Source organism: Notamacropus eugenii, chromosome 1, assembly GCF_028372415.1.
Source record: "Notamacropus eugenii isolate mMacEug1 chromosome 1, mMacEug1.pri_v2, whole genome shotgun sequence".
Classification (NCBI taxonomy): domain Eukaryota; kingdom Metazoa; phylum Chordata; class Mammalia; order Diprotodontia; family Macropodidae; genus Notamacropus; species Notamacropus eugenii.
The window spans coordinates 491277223-491303418 of NC_092872.1; the positions used below are offsets into that span (position 1 = coordinate 491277223).

General features: G+C 41.4%; 2 protein-coding genes across 4 annotated transcripts in view; one reads left to right on the forward strand and one right to left on the reverse strand.

Moving 5' to 3' along the window:
- The window catches only part of KCNT1 (potassium sodium-activated channel subfamily T member 1), a 215864-nt gene extending 204587 nt beyond the window's left edge, over positions 1–11277 (reverse strand). Inside the window, exon 1 of the mRNA XM_072632996.1 lies at positions 10980–11277. Coding sequence (XP_072489097.1) covers positions 10980–11143 — 164 coding nt within the window. The 5' untranslated portion in view covers positions 11144–11277. The remainder of the gene's footprint in view (positions 1–10979) is intronic.
- SOHLH1 (spermatogenesis and oogenesis specific basic helix-loop-helix 1) overlaps positions 1–26196 on the forward strand; it is a 58121-nt gene that overhangs the window by 16740 nt on the left and 15185 nt on the right. Inside the window, exon 2 of one of the 3 annotated variants that reach the window (XM_072632992.1) lies at positions 700–5005. In XM_072632992.1, coding sequence (XP_072489093.1) covers positions 4950–5005 — 56 coding nt within the window. In that variant the 5' untranslated portion in view covers positions 700–4949. Of the gene's footprint in view, positions 1–699; positions 5006–19897; positions 25997–26196 lie in introns of those variants that run through there. The other 2 variants (XM_072632994.1, XM_072632991.1) reach the window with 2 other exon arrangements.

The window sequence follows — 26196 nt, forward strand, 5'->3', positions numbered from 1 at the left end:
TTTATTTCAGTCGTATCTGACTCTTCATGTCCCCATTTGGGATTTTCTTGGCAAAGATATTGGAGTGATATGCCATTTCCTTCTCTAGATCATTTTACAGATGAAGAAACTGAGGCAAATAGCATTAAGTGACTTGCTCAGGGTCACATAGCTAATAAATGTCTGAGGCCAGATTTGAACTCAGGAAGATGACTGTTCCTGACTCCAGGCCTGGCACTCTATCCATTGTGCTACCTAGTTGCTCTAATTTTTATATAGGCATCCACTTATAGATACTGTGTCCACTCCCTTCCTCTCCCACCAAAATCTTCCTTAAATAAGTGTTATGGTAGACTAAATCTACTTCATGGCTAGACTTAAGTCTCTCAAAGGCAAGGAGTGAGCCTTCTCTCATTCTCATCTTAAGACACACTTGTCTGGGCATAAAGTAGACCTCCATAAATTATGGTTGATTGATTCTAGAACCAACGATCTGGTAGAGTGAGGGAGGACAAGAGACAAGTTTTCATATCGGCAATAGTGTTTGTTGGGGCTGGTGGTGAAACTGTTTACAGCTTTTACTGGATCCAAACTTCCTAGCTGTGGTTTCAATGCTTCCCCAAGCAAGGTGCCCCTGTCTCGAAGAGTTACTTAGAAAGCAAGTGTGAGAGGAACAGAGCAGGAAGCCCTGAAGAAGACAGTAATATACTTCCTTTCCAGGAATTCAGACTCATGGGTTCATTCAACAAATACTGAAGGAGAATGTCCTATGTGTAAAGCAAGAGGATAAACACTATAGAAGTTACCAAGTTGAGTTAAAGTACAGTCTCTACCTTCATGGAACTTACATGATGGCAGGAGAAGAAGATATCAATAGAGGTGAGATTTGAACTCAGTTCTTCACGACTCCAAATCCAGTACTTTCTCCATTCCAGACACAGGTAGCATTGTGAGCCAAGACAAGGAAGTGAGAAAGCATAGGGTCTGTTTAGGCGATAGAAGCCATTCAGTTTGGCTGAACTGGAGGGGAGTAACATGAGATAAGCCTAGAAATATAGGGTGGCACTGGTTTATGAATTGCCTTGAATTCCACGCAGAGGTGTCTAGAGTCCTTTACTCAGGAAGTCAATGAAGATTTCTTAGCAGAAGAATGACAGTTATATTTGTGCATTCCTCTGGAAGCTGCATGAGTGGAGGCAGGGAGACTGGTTTAGAGGCCATTATGATAGCCCTGGAAGATAGTAATAACGTCCTTTATTAGGGTGATGAGAATGAGAATAAACAAGAGATGATTGTGAGAAGTATTTTGCAGATGAATCAAAAGGACCTGGTAATTGACTAGATTTGAGAGGTAAGGGGGAGAGAAAAGTGAAAGCGAATCCCTAGATTTTGAACAGAAGAGACAAGGTAAACAATGATAATACGGAGAGAAACAGTGAAGCCAGGAGATGGATCAGTTTTAGGGAGACAGGAGGTTGGTTGGAGCAGAATTTATGAGATCCTTGTGGGGAGATAAAAATGTAATCTTAAAATTTATGATAGAGGGGAAAACTGAGAACAATCATGCATCTTTGATTTTTGATCAGCAAATTCCAAAGGGCTCATTGAAAAGTTAGGTAGGATCCCATGGACTAAAATTTTCAGGAGAAGTTTGTCTAGGAAGGATAGAAAGTTCTAGAAGTGAATTCTAATGATGTGGATGTACTTAGGAATTATCAACTAATTTAGATTTTGAAAGGGTATAAAAAGAATGCAGTAAAGATGTATAATGGAATATGATTTCAAAAGTGTGAAGCCCTATAAAAAGAATATTAGGAATTATTAAAAAGCTTAAAATGAACCGAGGGTGGCAAAAAGCCTAAGGACAATAAAAAGAGTTTTCTCAAGTTAAAGAGAGAAAAAGAGGAAGAAAAAAAAAAGGAAGAAGATCACCACCCTGGTCTTTATCAGTGGGATAATGGTAACTGACAACAGAAAGCAGAATTGCTTGATTCTTATTTTACTTCTGTTTTCTCTGCCAAAGGGAATGATATTATGACTGGAAAGGATATAGAAATAATGGCTAATAGGGAATTGGTACCCATGATAAGTAGAATCATAGAAGAAAATACATAGCTGACCTTGCTGAACCTTTTGATTTAAAGGCCCAAATGAGTTAGGAACTTGGGGACTGAAAGAACTGGTGGATGGGACTGCTAAGTGGTCTTTGAAAAAACATGGAGATTTGAAGAAGTACTCTAAAATTAGAGAAAGGTGAATGTTAACCAGATTTTTCAAAAAAGAAGAGAATGGAATTTTCAAATTATTGTCTGTCCCGGGTCTGTCCCCGGGACCTTCGAGTGAGAATCTCCCTTCGGTGGGCACCGCTTCGGACGTCTCCGGACCTACCCCGGGGGACACGGCGGCAGGCAATAATCAGGCAATGCGCAGGAGGTTCATAGCTTTATTGCATGGAGGAGTCCCCCGAGCAGTTCAGGGCGTTGTCTTATATAGGGAGGTTCTACCGGGCTGCCATCCTAACCCGCCCCGAGGGCGAGGCCTACCACCCGATTGGATCCAGCCCACCCGACCAATCCCGTGGGCTCACAACTCCTCTATGGGAGCCGTGTCTCCCTCGGATTGGTGGGCTGCCACTCCCGGGGAGGCCCCTATCCGCCCAGGCGCCTAGGACCGACCCCCGTCAATTGTCCAGTGAGCTTGACTTCAATTCTTTGGGGAAAAAATGTAGAATACATTATCAAAGGTCAGTGAATATCTAGAAAAGAAATCAGTGATCATAAAGAGCCAATATGACTTTATCAAGAACTGACCATTGTAGATGAACAATTTCCCTTTTTTTGATTGGATTGCTACGCCAGTAAGTAAGAAATGCTATACGAAGAATTAACCTAGATTTCAGTAAAGCATTTGACAGAGCTTCTATCATCCTATCACTGGGAAAGGCCTAGAAAATAATACAGCAAAGTTAGGTTGATTCAGAACTTGCTGAATGATTGGATCCAAAGATAATCATTAATATTAGAAGTCATCTTAGAAAGAAGTATCAAGTGGAACACACTAGGGATTTGCACTTGCCCCTGCATGTTTAACATTTTGGTCAATGACCTTAGACAAAGGTGTAGTTGTTATTTTCATCAAATTTGTAGATTACACAAAACTGAGATAGTTAATATATAAAATGATAGAGTTCAGAATCCAAAAACGATCTTGATAGGTTAGACTATTGAATTTAATATAATATAATTAAATATACTATTATTAAATGTAAATTTTTACCTGCTAATAATAACATCAACAGTAATTATTACAACAGTTGATACTTTATATGGATAATGATAAAAAGCATGATTATCTTTTACTCTGTGTAAAGGGTCTGTCCCCCCTTTGACATTCCCCATCCCAAACATCCATTTTTCTGATTAATAGCCTTTATGTTGCTACTCTTGAATAATTCCTTGTTTGTGAAAGGGTACTATTATTTTCATATGTGGACATTTTACTGAAAGGGGAGGAAAAAAAGGACATTAATGTGAGAATAGCAGCTTGAGATAGTTCTGAGAACATGAGAAAAAAAACTACTTTTCAAGTAAATGTAGTTTAGGAAGACATGTTTGAAAGTAGTTATGAGCAAAGGTATCGACTGAAGGGAGGGATGGCTACAGTGTATTATTCTCTATTATCTAATTTATGTATTATTGTTTTCAGGATTTTGAAGGATATGGGTTTGAAACTCTCAATCAAAGAATTGTTAGGGATAGGGAAGCACTGCTGATTATTTCTTTGCATTATCCCTGCTAGAATTACGGACTTTGGGTTTTTCAGTCTGAGTTAGAGAGGTCTCCACTGAGGAAGAGGCCCTGATGTAAAACATTAGAATCCATAAGTAAAGAGATGAGATGAGATGAGAGAAGGTGAAATCAGGAGATTGAGAAGACATGGCAGCTACCTAAAGAGAAAAGCTGATAGCAGAGACTGCCCCCTGCTGTTTGAAAGAAGTATAGCAGAGAAGAATCAGATGATTAGAGCGACTTCTTCAGTTGAGTTGGCCGAGAGCACCTGTTATGCCCCAGCTGGCCCTGAAACTTCTGGCTGCTTATTGGAGGAAGAATGCCACTGCTGCTGTGAAAACTATATGGGCTGTTTCTCTTCAGCACCATCTAGAGTTTGAAAGCTGATAGGACTGAAAACTCTGTGGATGCTTTTGGAGACAATTAGGGGAAAGTTAAGAGTTGGTTGTTCGATGTTGTCCTTCATCTTCGAAGAGAACCAAAATGACATCACCATGATAAAAAGAAATTTCACTGTGTCCGACTGCGGCTGATCAGACCAATACGAGCTTGGAATGCTCTACCACAGGTTGGGCACAGATAGTCTGTTAGAATATTTGGAGCGGATATCCCAAATTTGCGCATCCTGTGTTTACTTTGTGCTGTCTCAATTCTACTGTGCTCAAAGAGCACGGCACCTTTTCTTATGTGGGCACGCCATGCTGAGCAGTCCTGTGCCAGTGTCTCCCATGTTGCACGATCAAGTCCAAAGTTCTTGAGAGAGACCCGGAGAGCGTCCTTGTATCGTTTCTTCTGGCCACCACGTCATCACCTGCCCCATGCAAGTTCTTCAGAAAATAGTCTTTTTGGCAAGTGTACATTTTGCATTTGAACAATGTGGCCAGCCCATTGGAGTTATGCTCTCTGAAGCATAGTTTGAATACTTGGCAGGTCAGCTCAAGCAAGGACTTCAGTGTCTGGTTCCTTATCCTGCCAGGTGATCCTCAGAATCTTCCTAAGACAGTTCAAATGGAAGCAATTCAGTTTCCTGGCATGATACTGGTAGACTGTCCATATTTCACAAGCATATAACAATGAGGTCAGTACAAAGGCTCTGTAGACCTTCAGTTTGGTAGTCAGTCTAATACCACTTCTCTCCCAAACATTTCTTTGGAGCCTCCCAAACACTGAACTAGCTCTGCAATGAGTGCATCAATCTCATTGTCAATGTGTATGTCCCTGGAAAGTACACTACCAAGGTAAGTGAACTTATCCACAGCATTCAAAACTTCTCCATTTGTTGTAACGGATGGTTCCACATATGAATGGTGTGGTGGTGGCTGATGGAGCACCTGTGTTTTTTGGTGTTAATTATAAGGGAAATTTAGAGTACATCTGATGTGAAAAACTGTCAAGGATTATCAACTTTTAGCACCATCTACATAAAAACTGAAATAGAGAAAAGCCTTCATGGGCTTTACTCTATTGCCCTGCACTTCTCTCTCTGGATTGAGAAGTTCTTTAGAGCTCTAGAAAATAGAGCTGAAAAATTTTGCAGTCCTTTGCTTTTAAAAGTTGCTTTGTTCTTGAAATAGCTTAACATTGTTTCAGCATACAGGAAAGGAAACTGACCTGGAATGTTGCAGACCCTGGATTTGGGACAACTTTTCATTGAAGGAGTACAATACCGGCTATAGCCTAAAAGTAGGAGAGAAATGGCATTGTCCAAAAGGAGACTAGGGAAGCTCAGAAGGGAAGGTGATGCCTGGTGCATACTATTTACCCTAAAAGACCCTACCAACATCCAGGCCTATAGTCCAGAGTTATGAGTTACTATGGGTTCATGGGTTTCCCTACTCATATTCTTCGCTGATAGATTTCTATGTTTGTCAATTGACCCCAGTGGATATTGTGCACATTGGTGAGAGAGTATAATCCAGTATTATGGGTAGGTGATTATATTTTTGGTTATTCCTGCTTTGGGTTTTCATTGAATTATGATGATTTTTTTTACCTTTGCCTCCTTTTAAAAGAAAATGTTTCATGTTTAATGGTTAAATGTCATTAATGGCTGATTTGTTAAAATAGGAAGCATACAGGTGGGGGCTCAGGAGATAAAGTCAAGCCTACAGAAATATATACATACATATATGTATATATGTGTGTATGTATATGTATGTGTATATCTATATATGTATATATACACACATATATAGATCTGTATACACACACACACACACACACACACACACACATACATATATATATCCCAACATCAAATCTCCTTATAGAATCCTGAGTTGTGGCCAAGAACCCTCATGAAAAATTTCCCTAAACCTGACTGTATGAGGGCCAGTTGGAGTGAGTGAGTTAGCCACCATATTTGAAACCATACCCAGTGACTACTACCCATGTGATTGGGTTGATGGTTATTCCCCATGCTACATTTCTAATATGTTATAGTCTGCTCTTGCCCACTATGTAGCTTTCCATTGCCCTTTGCATGATACCCAACTTCAATTCTTTGATACTCAGTCATATTACATTACCAGAGGAATATTAGAATTTGAAAAATGGTCCTTTGTTTCAGGGAGAAACTTGGGGGCCATTAGAAAAATTCCATAATTTTTCAAAGGCAATCCAGCCTGGCTTCCTCTTCCTGTTAATTCTACTCCCAACATACTTTCCATTTACAGTGTATATCTAAGGTGTATGCATTGATGGATGAACTCTATGGCTTTTCCATTCAACTGCATATTTTAATCTGGACAACACATATTCTTCATCTCCTTGGTTTTCTTTTCCTGTGGATATTTATGCTGAATACTTTTGAGTGCTTATCGATCTTATATAGTAGATATTATAGTAGGTTCATTTAGGAGGTACAACATCTCTATCATGTCAAGGAAATGAAAAAAAACCACTGGAACACTGAGTGTAACTTCTAGTTGATTTATGGGAAGAAATGGTCAAAAAGTTGCACAGAATGGTCTGACACGGTGAGGTTATAACTTTCATTGTTTCAAAGGGTACCTGAGATGAGATTACAGATGAAATCACAGACCCACCGGAGTGCTTTATAACTATAAAGTTCTTTCCACATATTATCTCATTTGAGTCTCAGAGTAACTCTGGAAAGTTAGGTTATGCAAACATTATTATCTCTTTAATATTCACCTTCAGAAACTTCTTTCCCTATCTATGGGAAGGAAATATTGGACAAGGAAGTCTCACAGGGTTCAGGATGTGGGATTTTCCACAGAGCAGTGATAGAATCCCCCAAACAGAGTCTTGAAGTAAGAGGAGATAAAAGAGGAGAAGTAGAATGCAAAAGTGGAATAGCTAAAACCCAAACAATACACTCTACTCCCACTTTACACTTGAGTGGAGCCTTTGTGGTTCGAATCTGAAAACGGATTGAAGAGGTAACATGCTATAGTGCAAAGAATGTTGAATTGGAGTCAGAAGACCTGGATTTGATTCCCAGTTCATCTACTCACTACTTGTGTAAACCTGAGCAAGTCACTTTCAATTTCTTCATCTGTAAAATGGAGAGGTGGGACTGGATATCTTAAGTTTATTTTGAAAAGGTAAAGAATATAATCATCATATTCTTCACCTTTTGCCTTTCTTGCAAAGAGTATCTGTCTCTGAGATCATGACTAGGGATGGGGGCAGAGGTGGTTACTATGCCAGGAATCATGGGAGTTATCAGTTGAGAAGCAATAAAGACAGCAACAAACTATACGTGTATATATATATAATATTTATGACCACTTTTTATGAAATTTGAATAGACTGGAAAAGGTAGTTGAACAGAGCTGGCAATAAATCTGAGGGATGCTACAACTGGCCATTTTGCTGGAGAGAGTTAGTAGGCATTTATGTGTATTGGGGAATGTGTGAGGGTGGGGAGTTAAGGATCAAAGAGAAAAGACTTCACAGCAGGCAGGCTAAGCTGAATGGATTCCTCTGGTCCCTTGCATCACCTTTATGTTTGAGTTCCAGCTTTGACATTTATTAGTTGTGTGACCTTAGGCAAGTCATTTCTCTCTCTGGGCCTCAGTTTCTTTACAAGTAAAATGGGAATAATAATGTTTGCAATAATACCATATAGGATTATAAAGTGGCTTGTAACCATTAGATCTATATTAATGATAGCTGTTCACCTAATAATAATAACGATGATGATAATTTGTTGATTAGATTTTTTTTTTTTGGTCCAGGATTGTGATTTCCTCCCATGGGGAATTTCCTCCATGAATACAGGCAGATTGGTGATTCATCTCTTAACAGTCTTTGACTTGTCTGAGGCACTGAGAGTTTAAATGTCTTATCCAGAGACATAGAAAAGGTGTCAGAGGCTAGACTTCTACTTATGTGTTCTTGACTCTTGGATTAACTTTTTAGCCTCTATGCCATGCTGCTACCATCAACAACAAACACATGGGAAACTTTGGGAAGACCTGGGACTACCCCAGCTAGTTCCAGGAAAGGAAAAAATAACAGGAAACAATATGCAGCCTACCTGAAAACCTCCAGTAGCATGTCTTTAAAGTCTTTTAAGTCACGAGTTGGAGGTTCTTTGGTAGGCACCTAACTAAGAAAGGGGAAACTAGTTACATAGTTCAATTCCTATAATGGAGATTCTCATCTCATTGTACATCTTAGGCTGCACTGAGAGGCTAGGCTCATTGCCTAGGACTAGGAAGATGATAGCTCATTTGTACCTGAAAGTTTTGCTCTCTAAAGCAAAAGAAGCCGTGGAGAATCTCTGAACAAAACAGAATAACAATCTTCATAAACCACCCAGCAACTTCCTAGACTGCCACTATCCAGATAGGGGCAATTAAAGGCAAGTTTTCTCTTTAGGCATTACGTGGTCCAGCCTATACCCCAAAACGAGGGGTGCTGTTTTCCCTTTGTGTGTGTAGGTAGGTAGATGCAGCATACAGTAGAAAGAAGACTAGAAAGAATCAGAGAAACCAAGGATCCAGTCCAGGCTCTGCCCTTAACTCCCTGTATAATATGGGCTAAATTAATTTTCTTCTCTGGGTCCAGCGTTCCTCATCTGTAAAATAAGGAGGTTGCGAAGGTTTTTTTCTGGATTGAATATTCTACGTTTTAAAGTTTCTTTTACCTCTAACACTCCATGTTTATCAATATCAAGTCTGTATAGAGATATTAATAACTATTGATATGTCTTTACAGCCTATCTATCTAGCTATCCACTTGGGCCATCTTGCCCTCTGTTTTTCTGTGATGTTGCTTTTTCCCACCTAGAACATCATCATCTATGGTAGATCTCCAGAAACTGTTCCCCCAGTTCCTAGGGGAATTAATCCACTAATTTTGAGAACTATCTGCTCTGGGACTGAGATGCTTTGGCTGGCAAATACATGAGTACAAACTCACCTAGTTAGGATAGGCAAGACCATAGTTCTCATCCCTTTCAATTATCCACCTGCCCTGCTACAGTGTATGTGTGTATACCTCATCCCTCCCCCTCCCAATATATACACTTTCCAATTCTTGTTCTGGGCACAATAATCACTGCTTCATGACAGTCAACTGCCCTGTGGATCAACAAAGTATCCCTGTAACTCTTCAGACAAAAACAGTTCCCTGGATGCTACCACTCCCCCCTCCCCCCTCTCCCCCATATGGGCCATTCCCCTTCCCTGCCTTATTGATAGGATGTAAATTTCCTGGAGGAAGAGTTTTTCCTCTCTCTCTGTCTCTGTCACTCTCTCTCTCTCTCTCTCTCTCTCTCTCTCTCTCTTCCCCTTTCTCCTTTTGTATTCCCAGACTTTACTATGGTGCCTAGCACATAGCAAATGGTTAATAATTTCTTTTTCATCCAAATTCATTCATATAGAGATATCACATCCCAGATTTATAGATGTATTGTAGATGATCACAACTTGCTGAAGAGAAGCCTCATAGAATACATTAATGATTGGTGACAGTGAGAATGAAAGGCAACAGAGAGTGCATGTGGCACAATGATATATATGATAGAAAAAAATCAGAGAAAGACCCCCCCTTCTCACCCCCACCCTACTCTGCCCCAGTATATGGTGTAGATTTTACTGTTGAGGGCTTACATGAAAATAGAATAACTGTACAGTATGAGAAAGGTTTCAATCTGCAGTAGGAGAGGAACTGCACGGATGAATTCATGAATCCATCAAAGTAAATAAAATATGTACAGAGATACAATTAGCACAATGATATTTAACTCACAGCATCCTGTAAAAAATATACCAATACCCTATTACACTAGGGCTGGTCACTGAATGAGTGAGATATACTCTGGGTTACTCAACATGTGAAACGTTGTCACCTGCCAAGTGAGTATTGCTGGAAAAAGACTGAGTCCTTCCTTCCTCATCCCAGCCAGCCAGTCTTACAAGGGGCTGATACTGATTTGAAAATTTGAAACCATTACTTCTAGCCACTAAATCTGACATTCAAAGCTACATTACTGTCAGGTTAGGAATACCTGGCTTTTACTTTCTCTTCCTCCATCACTTTTCTCCCCCATTCTATTTCTGACACATTACTTGTGTGACCTTAAGTAAGTCACTTAGGTTAACCCCATCTCAATTCCTTCATCTGTCAAACACGCATGTAGGACTTTCATCTCTAAATCTATGCTCACAGGATACCCTCTTCCCTTCCTAAGGGAGGGGTTAATGCCAGGCTGGTCTAGGACACTCAGAATCATGAGACTTATGATAGTTTGGTATCAAATCAATTAAATGCTTAGCCCAAATGATCACTCCCCCTCTCCCCCTAGTATTCCCTCTCCCGAAAACTGAAAACTTGCTTGTTATTTTAGGTCCTGCCAGAGGGCTTTAGTCCATCCCCCAGCCTCTGGACTCCCAGAGCAAAGCTGTCAGGCACCCTAGAGGGCAGCCTGGGGGAGGAGGGGCACCAAATCTCTTGCCGGTTTGGAGAAGGGGAAGGCTTCTGGGGCTGAAAGAGGACCCCTAAACTGCACAGAGAAAGAAATACTACAATGCTTGCAACTTGACATCCTCCAAGATGATCTCGGAGACATGAGGTCTACCATAGAGGGTTTGGGGGTGAAGAGAGTCAGGCCTGTGACTAGAGCATGGTGGGGCACGCACACACACACATAGACACACACACACACACACACACACATAGACAGACACACACCGACACAGACACAGACACAGACACAGACACACACACACAGAGTACCTGGGGGTGCATCTGCCCCGACCACGGCCATCATCGAAGACAAAGGTCTGGTTGGTGTAGCACTCCGAGCAGACACTGCTGCCCACGGCGGCTGCCCGGGGCTGCCCCGAGCCCGAGGACTTAGAACCTCCCTCCAAGCTCCTGCCCTCCTCTGAGCACGGCATGGGCAGGCGGCGGCAGCAGCCCGGATCCCGGGGGCGATCCCGGGTGCGATCCGGGGGGCGATCCCGGGGGCGATCCCGGGGGCGATCCCGGGGGCGATGCCGGGTGCCCAGGGGCCACAGCGGGGTCCGGGGATGGCGAGAGGAGGCAGTCCGCCCCGGGACCGTCCGGGGGCCGCGGGGGAGGCTGCTGAGGGTGGGGATTCTCCTACAAGCTCTTGTCCTCGAGGGCAGCCGGGGCCCTCACCCCGGGAAGGGTTAGGGGAGCGAGAGCTGGAGAAGTGTGTGCGCGTGCTGCGGGCGGGGGCCGCCTCCCGGGGCAGCGGTAAAAGGGGGCAGGCGGCCAAGGGCGCAGAGCCGGGGTAGGGGTCCCCTCTTCTGTCTCTTCACCTTTGGGGGGTTCTCTTCACCCCCGCTTCCCGGGAACCGAGGCTGAGCCGAGGCAGAGCGGCAACGGCCCGGACTGGGAGGGCCGGAGGAGGGAGGGGACGGAGGGCCGTCCAGTTTATGAGCTCTTCCATGAAGCACTTCAGCGTCGTCTTGGGGGAGGTGGGAGTGTAAAACATCATTATTAATATTTTTTTCAATCTACAAAAACCCCCAGCGGTCTGGGGATTCACGTCCTTGTAGGAGCACGCCACCTGCTGGCCGCTGGCTAGAATTGCGGTCACCCCGCAGAGTTTCATTAGCGCTTTCCTTGGGGCCGCTAGGGGGCGCAGTGGAGACAGCGCTGGTCCTGGAGTCCGCAGGGCCCCACGTTCCTGAGCTTCAATCTGATCTCTGCCACTTAGGGATCACTGCACCCTGTTTGTCTCAGGTTTCCTCACCTGTGAAATGAGCTGGAGAAGGAAACGGCACACTCTTCCAGCATTTCTGCCAAGAGAACCCCAAACGGGGTCACAGAGAGTCAGACAGAAGTGAACAGTAAAAATTCCTAAAATAGTTTCATTAGAGTCTTTAAAATTGTGACATTTAGAAGAAATTAAAAGAAACTCTATTTGAAGTGGAAAGAGCCCTAGATTGGTTGTCAAGAGACCAGGGTCGTAGTTTTAGACTTTAAATTAATTTTCTCTGAAATCCTGGGCAAATCATATACCTTCTATCAGACTATTTTCTCTTCTATAAAATGAGGGAATTATACTGGATAATGGAGAGGAGGTGTCAATGGGAAGAGATCTGGTTTTGGATTCAGAAGACTTGTTTTCAAATCCTAGCCTTGCTACTTGTGTCTTTCAACAAATGACAATTTCTCTGGCCTGTGGTTTTCCTGTCTTTCCAATGGAGAGATTTGGTTTAGATAACTTCAAAGTTTAGATAACTCCCAGCTCTAAATCTATGCTCTTAGGGTCATTAAGGTCACTCTAAGCTCTACAGGTCTATGTTATTCTAATCACACTCAATTTATGACATAGGGAAGCTCCCAAAAACATATAGTCAGATACTGTCTTTAGCTAGCAAGGAGTATCTTAAAAGCTTTACCCACAATAGGACCTCAATAAGAATGATTTGACTAATCAACTAAATGCACAAGAGGCATTTAAAAGAAACCTGATTAAAAAAAAAAAAAAGTAAAGGATCTTTCCATGTGTCTGTGTTGGAAATCTAACCTGTATAAAAACATCATCTTATTGAATCGTATTTTCTCCATTCTTCCTATGAGGAAAGTGAGAAGGAAAAGACTGTCTCCAAGATCAGGTAGCAAGCTAGGACCAGAACCCAGAGCACCCAACTCCAAGTCCAGGGCTCTTTGCACTCAACCAGAATACTTCATGTACCTCCTATAAACTGAGGTGAGTGGGAAGGTGGCACAAGATAAGGACAAAAATCAATGGGAAGGGAGAGATATTTTCCCTACTAACCAAAGAGGCAAGAAAATAGGATAATAGGATAATAGTAATTGACATTTATATAGACAGCAGTGGTAGGGTGAATAGTGTTATACCTGGAGTCAAGAAGACCTTAATTAAAATTCTACCTCAGATTTTTACTAGCTGCGTGACCTTGGGTGAGTCACTTACTATCTGTCTGCCTCAGTTTCTTCATCTGTAAAAAAATAGCACTTACCTCCCAGGGTTGTTGTGAAGAAGTGAGATAGTACTTGTAAAGCACTTTGCAAAACTTAAAGAGCTACATAAATACTAGCTATTATTATCATAGTATACTTTAAGAAGTCTAAATTTCTTTAGAGTATAGCATATCATTTCAGCCTTACAACAACCCTGAGGTAACACTAATATTAAAGGCTAGTATTTATCTAGCACTTCCTATGTGCCAGGGACTGTGATAAGTACTTTGCAAATATTTCATTTGATCCTCACAACCACCCAGGGAGGTAGGTTAATTGTCCTCATTTTACAGATGAGGAAATTGAAGCAAAAAAGGTTAAATTACTTGCTGAAGATCACGCCACTAGTGGTTGAGACTGAATTTGAAGTCAGTTCTTTCTGACTTCAAGCCCAATTGTTTTATCCATTTTGCCAGCTAGTTGCCTCTGTGGGTAAATATCATAGGATTATTATCCCTATTTTGCAAACCAGAAAAATGAGGGTTAGAGACACTAAATCTCAGTGACTTGCCCATGGTCACAGACAATGTCAGAGGCAGTATTCAAACCTAGGTTGTCCTGGACTCCAGTTCCAACACTCTTTCCAATGTGACTTGCAAATGTCTGTGGGTAAAGCACTTTACAAACATCTAATTTGGGCCTTACAACAACTCTGTAAGGAAGGTACCATGGGTTTTGTTATCCTAATTTTACAGATTAGGAAACTGAGCTTCAGGGAAACTCTGAGAGTGATTTGACCATAGTTACACATGTAGTATCATAGGAAGGATTTGAGCCCAGGTATTTCTGATTGTAAGTCCAGTCCTCAGCTACCTCTCACTTATCTGTCACAGTAGATACATACTTCATTGTCTTTTTTCTTTTTTCAGCAGCACACGCACATGCGCGCACACACACACAAATAGGTTTAGAGCTTTTAATGTGAGGGGAACAGAGTGGTCCTGCTTTGTAGGTATGAGGATATTTCAGCTCATTGAGCTTGATGGGGCATTAAGAGGTTATTTGGGTCAACATCCTTCCTTCTGCCAGTGCAAAATGAGGGAATTTGTATAAACTAAGGCCCACAGAGGACAAGTGAGTTGCTTAAGGTTATGTAGTCAGAGGGTAGTGAGGTGGTGCAGTGGATAGAGCACCAGGTCTGGTGCCAGGAAGATCTGAGTTCAGATCCAGCCTTAGACATTTACTAGCTGTGTGATCCTGGACAAGTCACTTAATCTCTATTTGCCTCAGTTCCTTATCTGTTAAATGGGGGCACACTGGAGAACAAAATGGCAAACCACTTCTAGATGTTTGCCAAGTAAACTCCATGGATGAGTCTATGGGGTCACGTAGAGTTGGACATGACTGAACGCTAACAGCATTAACTCTCATCGGCAGAGCTGAGACTAGCATAGCCTCTTGACCAATCTGTCCGCTGCCCTCTTCCTGTTCAGTTAAGGGAAGGCTTTGTGGAGAAGGGCACTAAGAGGGTTAAAATGCAGGTGAAAGGAGGCTGTTTTAATGTCCCCTCTCTTAGCTGCCCTGGATCTGTACAGTAAAGATAGTACTTATACTACCTTCCTTTAGGGGCTTATATATCGAGGATCTAGGATCATAGATCATAAATTGGAGCTGGAAGAGGCCACCAGTCCTATGCGCTGTAATAAAACTGAGGCCCAGGTAGATATTTTAGATGTTAAAAATAATGTTTACATAAGCCTTAATTTGAGCAAATTTGGAAGATAAATATTTAGATTTCCAACACAGACACATGGGAAGATCCTTTACTTTTTTTTTTTTTGCATCAAATTTCTTTTAAATGCCTCTTGTGCATTTAGTTGATTAGTCAAGTCATTCATATTGAGGTCCTATTGTGGGCAAAGCTTTTAAGATACTCCTTGCTAGCTAAATACAGTATCTGACCATATGTTTTTGGAAGCTTCCCTATGTCATAAATTGAGACCTGCCTGAACTGTGCTCTGCCAGTGACTGCCTCATGACATCACTTCAAAGGGAAAGGAAAAGGGTGACGCACTCTGCACCAGCAACTCTCCTGCTTTACTTCTCTAGTGAGACAAAGTAGGCTGAGTGGGAGGAGAGAGGCATTTTGATGGTGTCTTAACTAACCACAGTCACAGGAATTACCCTCAATTCACACACACATACATAGATAGAAACACATACACACATGTGTATATGATGCACACAGAGATGGATTCATAAGCCTGAACCTATGCATGTACATAACATTCTCTAAGCATGAACACATTAATACTCCTAAATATACACACATGCATATTATTACACACATACATTTATCATAACATGGAATCTATTCTGTTTATAATTCCCAACTGTAATTGTTGTTGTTTCAGTCACGTCTGACTCTTCATGATCCCTTTTGGGGTTTTCTTTGCAAAGATACTGGAGTAGCTTGCCATTTCCTTCTCCAGCTCATTTTACAGATGAGGAACTGAGGAAAACAAAGTTAAGTGACTTGTCCAGGGTCACACAACTAGTAAGTATCTGAAGCCAGTTTTGAACTCAAGAAGATGAGTTTTCCTGATGTTAGGGCCAGCACTACACCATTCAGCTGCCCCATAATTTCCAACAGAATATTCTAAAGTGCTGTTCAGATTCCTTCACTGCTTTATGTTTGGAGTCTCAAAGGTCTCTCTCTTTCCCTTAGATTCTTAGTAACATAAAAAGGATAGATTTAGACAGTTGGCTGTGTTTTGTGGAGAAGGGTGGTTAGTGGATGGAGGGTGGTGTGCTGCAGGAGAATCCCTAAGTCAATCCAATATAAACACAAAGAGATTTTCTGTTTTCTAGGTGATGTCTCAAACGTCATTCAGCTTCTTCTGGTTTGGTCATAATGGGCACTTCCTCAGGGGTCAGTTGAGTAGGAACACAGGATTTAGAGCTCGGAAGGACCTTAGAGATCGTTTAGTCTAACACCCTCATTTTATAAATGCAGAAACTGAGGCTCAGTGAGATTAAGTATTTTGTCCTAAGTTATATTGCTAGGAAATGGCAGAAACAGGATTTGAACCCAGATATTTGAGCTGCTGTATAAATCTAGAACTTTTCCTAGCAGAGCACACTGCCTCTACTGTGTGTATAGTGGTAGGTGGAAGGGTACGGAATAGGTGGATTCAGGAATATAGTAGCCACCAAAATAGCTTTACTCCTTGTGGCTAAGCACCATTCTCCAGGTTTTGGTTATCCCTGATAGAAATATATCTAATCACTCATGGCAACTTAATTTATCAAATACTTTCATCTCTGTCTGGAGGGTCTGACTGAACAAGGATACTTACAGGAGGGGGGAAGGACCAGGGGCTAAAGACAAATAAAAGAAAGGAGAGACACAGTTACAAAGAGCCCAGACACAAACTATGCCATCTGGAGGTATGTGAGCTGCACCAATTGGCTTGTGGTTCTTTACTAAGCTCTTTCCATATAAAAGCACTTTAAGAAGTATAGACTATGCAAATATAAGCTATTTCTATTATTGATTTGGACCTGTGAGTTCACAAGCGTAAGGATCACTCACTCGGTGTAGAAATTGCTTCCCACATCGCAAATGAACAATTCAACTATAATGTATACTCTCAGAACAGAAGTTCTCAGTGTTTCCTGGGCACCTCAGAGGTCTCTAAGACTCAGGGAATCCTTGAGTGCAAAACTATTTTGATAATAATTCTAAGACTTTTCATTTCTAATAAAGGAAACATTCATAGATAGAACCCCTATAAACAAATAGTCTTGGCCAGAGAAGTCTTAAATAACTTTTAAGAGCATAAAGGGCTCCTGAGATCAAACAGTCTGCGAAATACTATCTTTAAGATTTGTCTGGCAGCACTGAGAGGTTAAGTGGCTTAATAATAACAGTTACATTTATATGGCACCTATTACATGCCAGACACTGTGCTAAGTACCTTACAATTATTATCTCTTTGGATCCTCCCTTTTAGGAGGTGAGTGCTATTATTATTTCCCGTTTTATGATGAGGAAGCTGAGGCAAACAGAAATTAAATAATTTGCCCAGGGTCATACAGCCAGTGAGGCCAGATATGAACTCAGGTCTTCCTGACTTCAGGACCACTCACTCTAGGCACTGTGCCACTGTGTCACCAGCTGCCCATAGTCATATATTTATAATGTCAGGGGCAGGACTGGAGACCAGGTCTTCTTGACTCCAAAAGTTGGTTACACTATATACTATTGAGGGTAGTGACTTTGTTTTTGCCTTGTTTGTATCTCTAGCATTTAGCACAGGGCTTGGCACATAGTTAGATGCTCAGTAAAGATTTGTTGTCTAATTAACTGATCATATCAATTGCTTTTCATTTCTATTACTTTGTTTTTTACAAGACCAACCATTATATTTAGGCTCTTTGAAGGCAGGGATTCACTTTCTTTTTATGAATTGTATCCTCACTCAGAATTTAGCACAGTATCTGGTACATAGTAAGGGCCTAGTAAATGTTTATTGAATTGGATTGGGAATTAATTCAAAAATATTTATTAGCTTCCTACTAAGTCCTAGGCGCTGGAGATAAAAAAGGCAAAAAACAGTCTGTGCCTTCAAGGTTCTCATCTTCTACTAGTGGTGAAGGTGAGGCACATCTAGGCAGATAAATATATACAAGGTAAATATAAAGTAGTTATGGAGGAAATTGGGAGTACCTTAACTCTTAAAAGGAGTGGAGGTGGGGAGTTCAGAAAACAGAACAAAACTTCTATTAAGAAGTGGCACTTAAACTGAGCCTTGAAGGAAGCTATGGTTTCCAACAGTGGAAGTGAAGAAGTAGTGAGACAGAAAATGGGATATGATGGGTGGGGAACTGCAAAGAGGTCAGTTTGATAGGAAAACTGTGTATGAAGGAGAATAATATGAAATGAGTCTACAAATATTCACTGGAGCCAATTGGGGAAGGATTTTAAATGCCAATTAGAAGACTTATTCTAGAAGTAATAGGGAGGCTTTGGAACTTCTTGAGCAAGAGAATCACACAATCTGTGTTTAAGGAATATCAGTTTGGTGGCTCCATGGAAGATGAGTTGAAGAGGAGAGAGATGTGAGATGGAGATTGATCAGGAGGCTATTTCAGTTGTCCAGATGATATATGATGAAAGTCTGAAATGGAATGGGGGGCCATGTGAGAGGAGAAGAGGGGATGGATGGGAGAGATGTTGAGAAGGTGAAATAGATAACATGGCAACTGTGAAGGAGCAGACAAGGAGAAGAACTAGGAAATGGCAGTGTCAAGACTGTTCATCCTTTGTTCTTGAAGAAGACCAATGACAGTAGGAGCCAGGAAGACTCATATCCCTGAGTTCAAACCTGTCCTTCGACATTTACTAGCTGTGTGGACACTGGGAAAGTCATTTAACCCTGTTTGCCTTGATTTCTTCATCTGTAAAATGATCTGGAGAAGGAAATGACAAACCACTCTAGTATCTTTGCCAAGAAAACCCCAAATGGGGTCACAAAATTGGATATAACTGAAATGACTCAACAACAAAATTGTGTGTACACCTGTGTGGTAGGTACTTAAAGAGATACAAACACATTGTGCCTGCCCTCATCAAGCTTATAGTTTCTTAGGACTATAGAACAACAAAGCAGACATGCATAAAAGAAAACTACATGAAAAGGTGCATTAAAGATAAATAGAATTAAATCCTATGTGATATACATGTGTGAATCAAGGAAGATTTCACAGAGATGGTAGCATTTTAGTTGATTTTTAATGGGTGGGTAGAGATTATTATTAACAGCCTTTGAGGGATTTTTCCATCTATAAGCAGAACTGTGGGTGCCATATGACTCACGAAGGGTAACTTTGGACTGAATTTGATTACAACCTCATTCATGGCACTTTGAGCGTGAAAAAGGATCATGAAGAGTCCTCCCCCGATCCTGCCCCCAGCTTTGAATCATATCTACTTTGAATCACAAGAGCTTTGGGGAAAATTTTTATTTCCTTCAGATATTGGATGAAGATATATCCCAAACTATGCCTCAGGCCCCTTCAGCCTTTCAACATATTTGGCTCACAGTTCTCTATTTTTTTCAAAACATCATAGTTAAATGACTCTGCGTTTGAGTTCTGACTCTTCTACTTACTTGTTATTGTGACTATAGTCAAGCTGTTTCACTTCTCTAGACCTCACTTTCTTCATCTGTAAAATGGAGAAGTGGATTAAATTGACCTCTGAGTCCCTTCCAGCCCTCATATTTTATAATGCTGAAAATCAGAACAAAATTGCAGAAATTACAGAAGGATTTGGAGACCTAAAGAGCCATCTAGTCTATCATGATCCTGACCAAGAATATCCTCTAATTTATCTAATCTTTACCTGAAAACATCCTGATCAGGAATCCACTACCTTCTGAGGCAGCCTATTCTATTTTGGGGACATCTCTGATTATTGGGGATTATTCTCTTAAAGCAACTCTGCATCCTTCTCTCTGCTACTTCTATTTCTTCCTAATTTTGCCCTATGTGTCCCAGCTGAAAAAGTCTAATTCTTCTTCAAAGTCCTTGCAATATTAGAAGACAAGCTTTTCAGCTGGTGTTCCAGTTTTTAGAAATGCTTTTACAGAATTACACAATCTCAGGTTTGGGAGGGACCTCAAAGGCCTTTTAGTCCAACCCATTGCTGAATAATTAATAATAATTATTAACCTTTTTATAGCACTTACGATGTGTCAGGCACTGTCTATTCTAAGTGCTTTCCGGTTACCTCATGTGATCCTTAGAACCTGGAATGGAGGTGCCATTATTATCTCTGTTAACAGAAGAAGAAATTGAGGCAAACAGAGGTTAAGTTACCCAGAGTCACACAACTAGTATCTGAGGTCAGATTTGAACTCAGGTATTCCTGACTCCAGGCCTGTCACTTTGTCCACTGTGTTATACAGATATTGAAGAGTAAAGGAATAAAAATCCCTTCTACAACATACCCAATGAGGATTCCTATTACCTTGGTTTTAAGATGTCCTAGGTGGAGGAAGGGATGGTGGTGCTGCTTACCTCTGAAGAAAAGGCATTTCAATTTTGAATGAATCTAATTGCTATGACATTTTTTCATATGTGAAGCCAAAACTGATGTGTATGTGTGTGTGTATGAAAGATGGACAATTCATATCACAGGGTTCAGAGGAGTTATATCCAAGAGACAGAACTGACAGATGAAATTATGTTTTCAGAAGTAGATGTTGCTTGTAAAGGTAAACTGGGGACACAGAATTGACTCTGTTATGAGCAGGTCACATTTTACCTTCTGGCGAGATTCCCCAGAAATGGCTTCAATGTTTCCATCTCACTTCCTTCCTTCAATGCTGCTCAGGACCATGTTAGAATCTTGCCTGTGTGTCCTTTCTGCTCTCCGTGTCTCCAGGATCATGGAGAATCATTTATATCATAGAATTTTAGATCTAAAAGGTCTTTACTTAGAGATTGCCTAATCTAACCTTATTTTTTAAGGAAACTGGGCGTGACTTACTCAACATCACAGACAGTAAATGGCAAAGTTGGGAGAAAAACCTAATTTTTAAAATTTCAAATTCAGCACTCTAGGGCTTCCAATCCCTGTCATGTGTGATATAAGGCAAAACAACTGTCACCATCTGGCATGAGCCTTAGGGTAGGGGGGAATTAGCATCACTGGCTAATCAATTAGAGATAATTGCATATATTATTAGCAAATAAAAATCATGCTGGAGGCTACAAAGCTTCTTAGGCAGGGAAAAGTGGAAAGTTGGCCCCACAGTGCCATCTAGTAGGAAAGGCCTAGAATATGGAATCACTGTCCACAGTCCTTGCTGTTCAGCACCATCCTTAAACATGATTTTGTTTTGTTTGCTTATTAGAAGGGCATAGAATTTGTCTCCCCACAAAGGTAAGTTCTAGCAGAGCTGAGACCATATTTTCTTTTCCCACCCTTAGAGGCAGCTCAGTGCTAAATATCCAGCAGAGAGTTAAGAAATGTGTCAGGGGAAGTGTGTAGAGTAGACCCTAGTTTGAATCCTGGTTTGGCCTCGGTTTCCTTACCTTCAAAATGAGAGAGTTGGACTGGATCATTTCTGACATCCCTCCCAGCTCTAAATCTATGATCCTGTATTCCTCAGCATGGAGATAACATGCTGTAATGGAAAGGACACTATATGTGGAGTCAGAACACCTAGCTATGAATTCTAGCTTTTCTACTTACTATCTGTGTGTCACTGGACAAGCCAGTCGACCTTTCTGATTTTTTACTTTTTTTTGTCAAATGAGCTAGATTTGCCCTGAATGATCTCTTAGGTTTCCTCTTGCTCTAAATCCTGTGATCCCAACTGCTCCCTGAATTAAACAGCATTTTCCCAAGATGATCCTGTACTTTCCATTAGAAGGCGGAATATATGATAAAGCTATGTGTAAATCATACCAGTGAAACTAAGAGTCACAGCCCTCCTCAGCCTAGCAAAATCATCTGGCAGATGGGTCAAGAGGTGGGATGTTAAGAAACAAACTAGTTTCTGTGTTCTGTGGCTGCCTTGCTGTCTGGCCTTAGTCTAGTCATCCACTGAATCTTTTTGGCTTGGTTTACCCCTTATGTACAGACATAATATTTTTTCCCTTCAGGGTAGCTGTGTTCACATCTAAAAGCCCTGTAGCCTAGGCTGGGAAAAGAATGGAGTCTCCAATGGGAAATATGATCAATTCCACCTCCACGAAAAAGAAATCTGACATTCTGTGATGAGGTTGTAGCGATAATCATTATTACTTTTGAGGTGCTATAATTTTGAGTGAATATGAAGGGTGATGCTTTGTTATAATTGGTTGCTGGTGACAAAGGCAAGATTATCAGCTTTTAGCTCACATTTATATAGTGTGTGAAGCTTTGTGTACAGCAGTTTTGTGAAGTAAGTTAGTATCCTCATTTTACAGATGAGGAATGTGGCTTAGAGAGTGGTCAAAGTGTTTCCCCCAAGGTCACAGAGATAGTAAACTTCTCTTGACTCTAAATCCAGTACAATACCACATGTTCACTCACAGTTTTCCAGGGCCAGGGCAAAGTACCCAATATGAGCATTATAATAACATCAGGGTAGGAAATCAGGAATCGAGTTAATGACTAGGGAAGTTCTGCCACATGTGATGTTACAAATCACCTCTTGTAAGGGGTGAAGTAGGACTTGATCAGACCAAATCCGCTGGAGTAAGAGCAGTGAGGAACAGTAGAGAAGGAGCGTTCCACTCAGAAGGATACTTAATTTCAAATTCATAGAATCATAGATTCTATCATGGATTCAGAAATGAAAGTGAAGCCATCTAATCCAGCTTCTTCACTTTACAGAGGAAGTATAGTAACTTGCTCAGGGGCACTCAGTAAGTCAAGAGAAGACCCAGAACTATCACCTTGGCTTACAGACTTCCTATTTTAAGGCTCTTTCCTATAGCCCAGATTGGCCCCTGACCCCAAGCAGCCATTTTATAACTGGTGTTTATTCATCACAAGGGGCTCTGGGTGAGAAAAGAACTTCATGCCAGAAAACAGACTTGGAACACAGCCCATTATAAAGACACTGCAAGTTAGGAGGAGAACTCCACCTATGAGAAAGGGTTCATAACACCTGGGGAAACTCAGTGGAATTTCCATGAATACTTGACTTGCAAGCTTTCCAAAGCAGTAATACCCAAAGGGCTGGGCAAAAGAATCATAGGACCAGGGAATTAGAAGGGACCTCAGATATTCCTAGTACAGCTTGCCACCAAATACAGGCTCTGTGAGCTGTCTTCTACCTCTCAATCATATGATCCTATGAATTCCATCTACTATATCTATGACATGTAGTAAACCCTTCTATGCTTGAACACTTTCAAAAATCAGAAACTTGTGCTTGAATATGGATAGTAACTACATGGGCTTTCTTTTCTTTTCTTTTTTGTTTTCCAAATGGGAATGTGAAGGGGGAGGTCCATGAAGGAATAGGATGGGATAGCAAAACGAAAAAAAATGAAGGAAGAAAAATAGAGGGAAAGGAAGAAAAAAGGAAAGAGGGTTACTGAGGCATGTTTCAAAAATGCATAAAGAACAGAAAGAATCACAGACAAAGCAGGACAGTTTTGAAAACCACAGGGGGGATGTATTATAGACTTAAAAAGAAAAGCCAATTGTAGTAGTAGCAGTAGTAGTAGTAGTAGTAGTAGTAGTAGTAATAGTAGTAGTAATTTTAATAGCTAGTATTGATGTGGTATCTATCATGTGCCAGGCCCGATGCTAAATACTACAAATATTCCATTTGATCCTCACAACAATCCTAGGAGGTAAACGCTATTATTCTCTCCATTTTACAGTTGAGGAAACTGGGGCAAATAGAGGTTAAGTGACTGACATCTAGGTGGCAAAGTAAATAGAGCACTCAATGGTCCTGGAGTTAGGAAGGTCTGACTAGCCTCACCTACTTATTTGATATGTGAAATCATACTTAAGACAAACCACTTAACCTCTGCCTCATTTTCCTCATAAAATGGGGATAATAATAGCACCTACTTCTCAGGGTTGTTAGGAAGATCAAATAAGATAATATTTATAAAGTATTTAACACAGTATCTGCACACAGTAGGTGCTTAATAAATGTTTCTCCTTCCGAAGCTGTCTGTAATAGAGATCTGTAATTTCATGTGCAATCCTTTTTTTCTGTTCCACCATGTACATAAAAATGGCCATTTTATTGGGTATTTGTTAAGAACTAACATAAATTTTTAAAAAAGAAAAAAATCAGAAAACCTGTTCACTTACACAGCAGCCCATTCTATTTACAAAACTTGAGGCTCTAGGTAAACATAGATATGGTGATAGAACAGCCAACCCAAGATAGTCTTATCAGAAGTTTGGTCACTAGGTGGTAAACATTTTATGCCATTTAGTTAAATCTGACAAGCATTTCTTTTAATCAGTCAAATCTTTATCTTAAAGTAATCAGTCAAGTATTAAGTCCCTTGTGTCAGGCACTGTGCTAAGCGTTTGAGCTACCAAGAATGGTAGACGAAGTTCTGCCTTCAAGAGATTTACAATGTGTTGGGGCAATAGGATAAGTACCCAAAAGATTGTTTTAAGAGGGAAAAATACCCCAAATCTGAGGGGATCAGGAAGGGCCTCCTATATGCAATGCCATCTGGGTTATGTTTTAAGTAATATAAGTATGAAACAGAATGAGGGAATGAAAACATTTCAGGGAGTGTTTAGTAAGCTGGTTTGATTTGAATGGTAAGCAGATGAAGGGCAATCAATAGAAATAAGGCTGGAAAGATAGGTAGGAGTGAGCATGGAGAGATATAAACACTAGGTTGAGGATTTTGTAGTTTATTCTAGAAACAGTAAAGATCTATTGAGGAGGAACATACAGTCACATAGCCAGCTGACAAAGGACATGGTCAAACCCGATGCTTTAGGAATGTGTCACTGGAAGTTGTGTGGCAAGTGGATTGGAGAGGGGAGTGAGTAGAAAGATGAACTAGGGTGGTGGCTGTGGGAGTAAAGAAAAAGGGGATGGATGCAAGAGATGTTTTGGAAATAGAATCAACAAGACTTGGAAACACCAGACCATAAGACATGGAATGTAGTTTGTGACCCTTGTGGGTGGTCTCAGCTGTCTTTCTTAATCCTGCAGCTTGCAAAGAAAAAGCCAGAAACCTTTTTGAAAAAGCCTGCTGCCCCAGTTTTACACTTATCTGGCATGGATTTGACTGTAGTCAAGATAGATTAGGAAGGACAAGCCAAGAAACTGCTAGCATTAATGGAAAACTGCGTAGGAGGATGGAAGTACTCACAGAGTACTTTAAATAAGTGTTTTCTTGTTGTTCCTTCTTAGCATAAAGACGTGTTAGGAATCTGCTTCCCTGTAACTTTGTTTCTTATTTCCATGTCTCCCCTCTGGATCGTCTAGCACGAGTATAGAACAAGGATATTAACGGCGCACTAAGAATTTAAAGAAAGATGTGTTTTCTTTCACAATATGACTAATAATAGAAATATATTTTGCATGATTGCGCATGTATAACCTATATCAAATTGATTACTGTCTCAGGGAGGGGTCAGAGAGGAAAGGAAAGAATTTGGAGCTCAAAATTTAAAACAATGAATGCTAAAAATTGTTTTTACATGTAATTGGGAAAAAATAAAATAGTATTCAAAAATTTAAAAAAATGTAAAGAAAGATTAATCTCTGGGGCCCTGCCTGCATGCAGTGCAGCTCCGTCGAGGTTCCCAGGCCCTTGCTCCTCGACACCTTGGTTGCTCCCCTTCTCTTGCCCCTGTCTCCCCTCCCCATTTGAGTTTTGCTTTTTCCTCCAAGAAGAACGCGCTCCCCTCGCCATGCACCCCACACACTCCAGCACCCAGGATCGCCGTCCAGCCCCAGCTCTCCCGCCCGCCTGAAGCCTCAGCTCGCAGCGCCGAAGCTACTCGTACCCAGAAACTTGGGAACACGGGGCTTGGGATCCAGTGGAAGGGGCGGCCTGGGGTCACGTGATCAGGGCGAGCCCAGGAGTGGGCAGGGGCGTGGTGCGTGCGTGGAGAGGGGGGAACGCGTGGCGCGCCCGGCGATGGGAGAACGTGTTGCCTGCGCGGGGAGCGGAGGCGTGTTTTGTGCCTCTGGCGTCGGTCTTGGGGAGGAGAGCGGCCGCGTGGGAGCAGGGAGGAGAGACACCAGGCCGGCTCTGCTGTGGCTTGCTGGAATCATGGACCCCGACCCCAGCCAAGGACCCTTCGACCTGGGAGAACCCAGGGAGCCAGCCTCTGTTGGGCACAGGTGTGAAACCAAAGGTGGAGGGGAAGGGGCTTTCTTAAGGTTAAGACTTCAACTCTTGGGTTAAGGGTAGAGGAAGAATCAGGGAATTTGCCTCTCCTCCATTCCTCCAACCAGCTAAGCCTCTCAGGCCTGATCCCAAACATTGTTGCCCCACCCCCACCCCCACCCCAAGATGACCTGTCCATAACTTCCACTCTAGC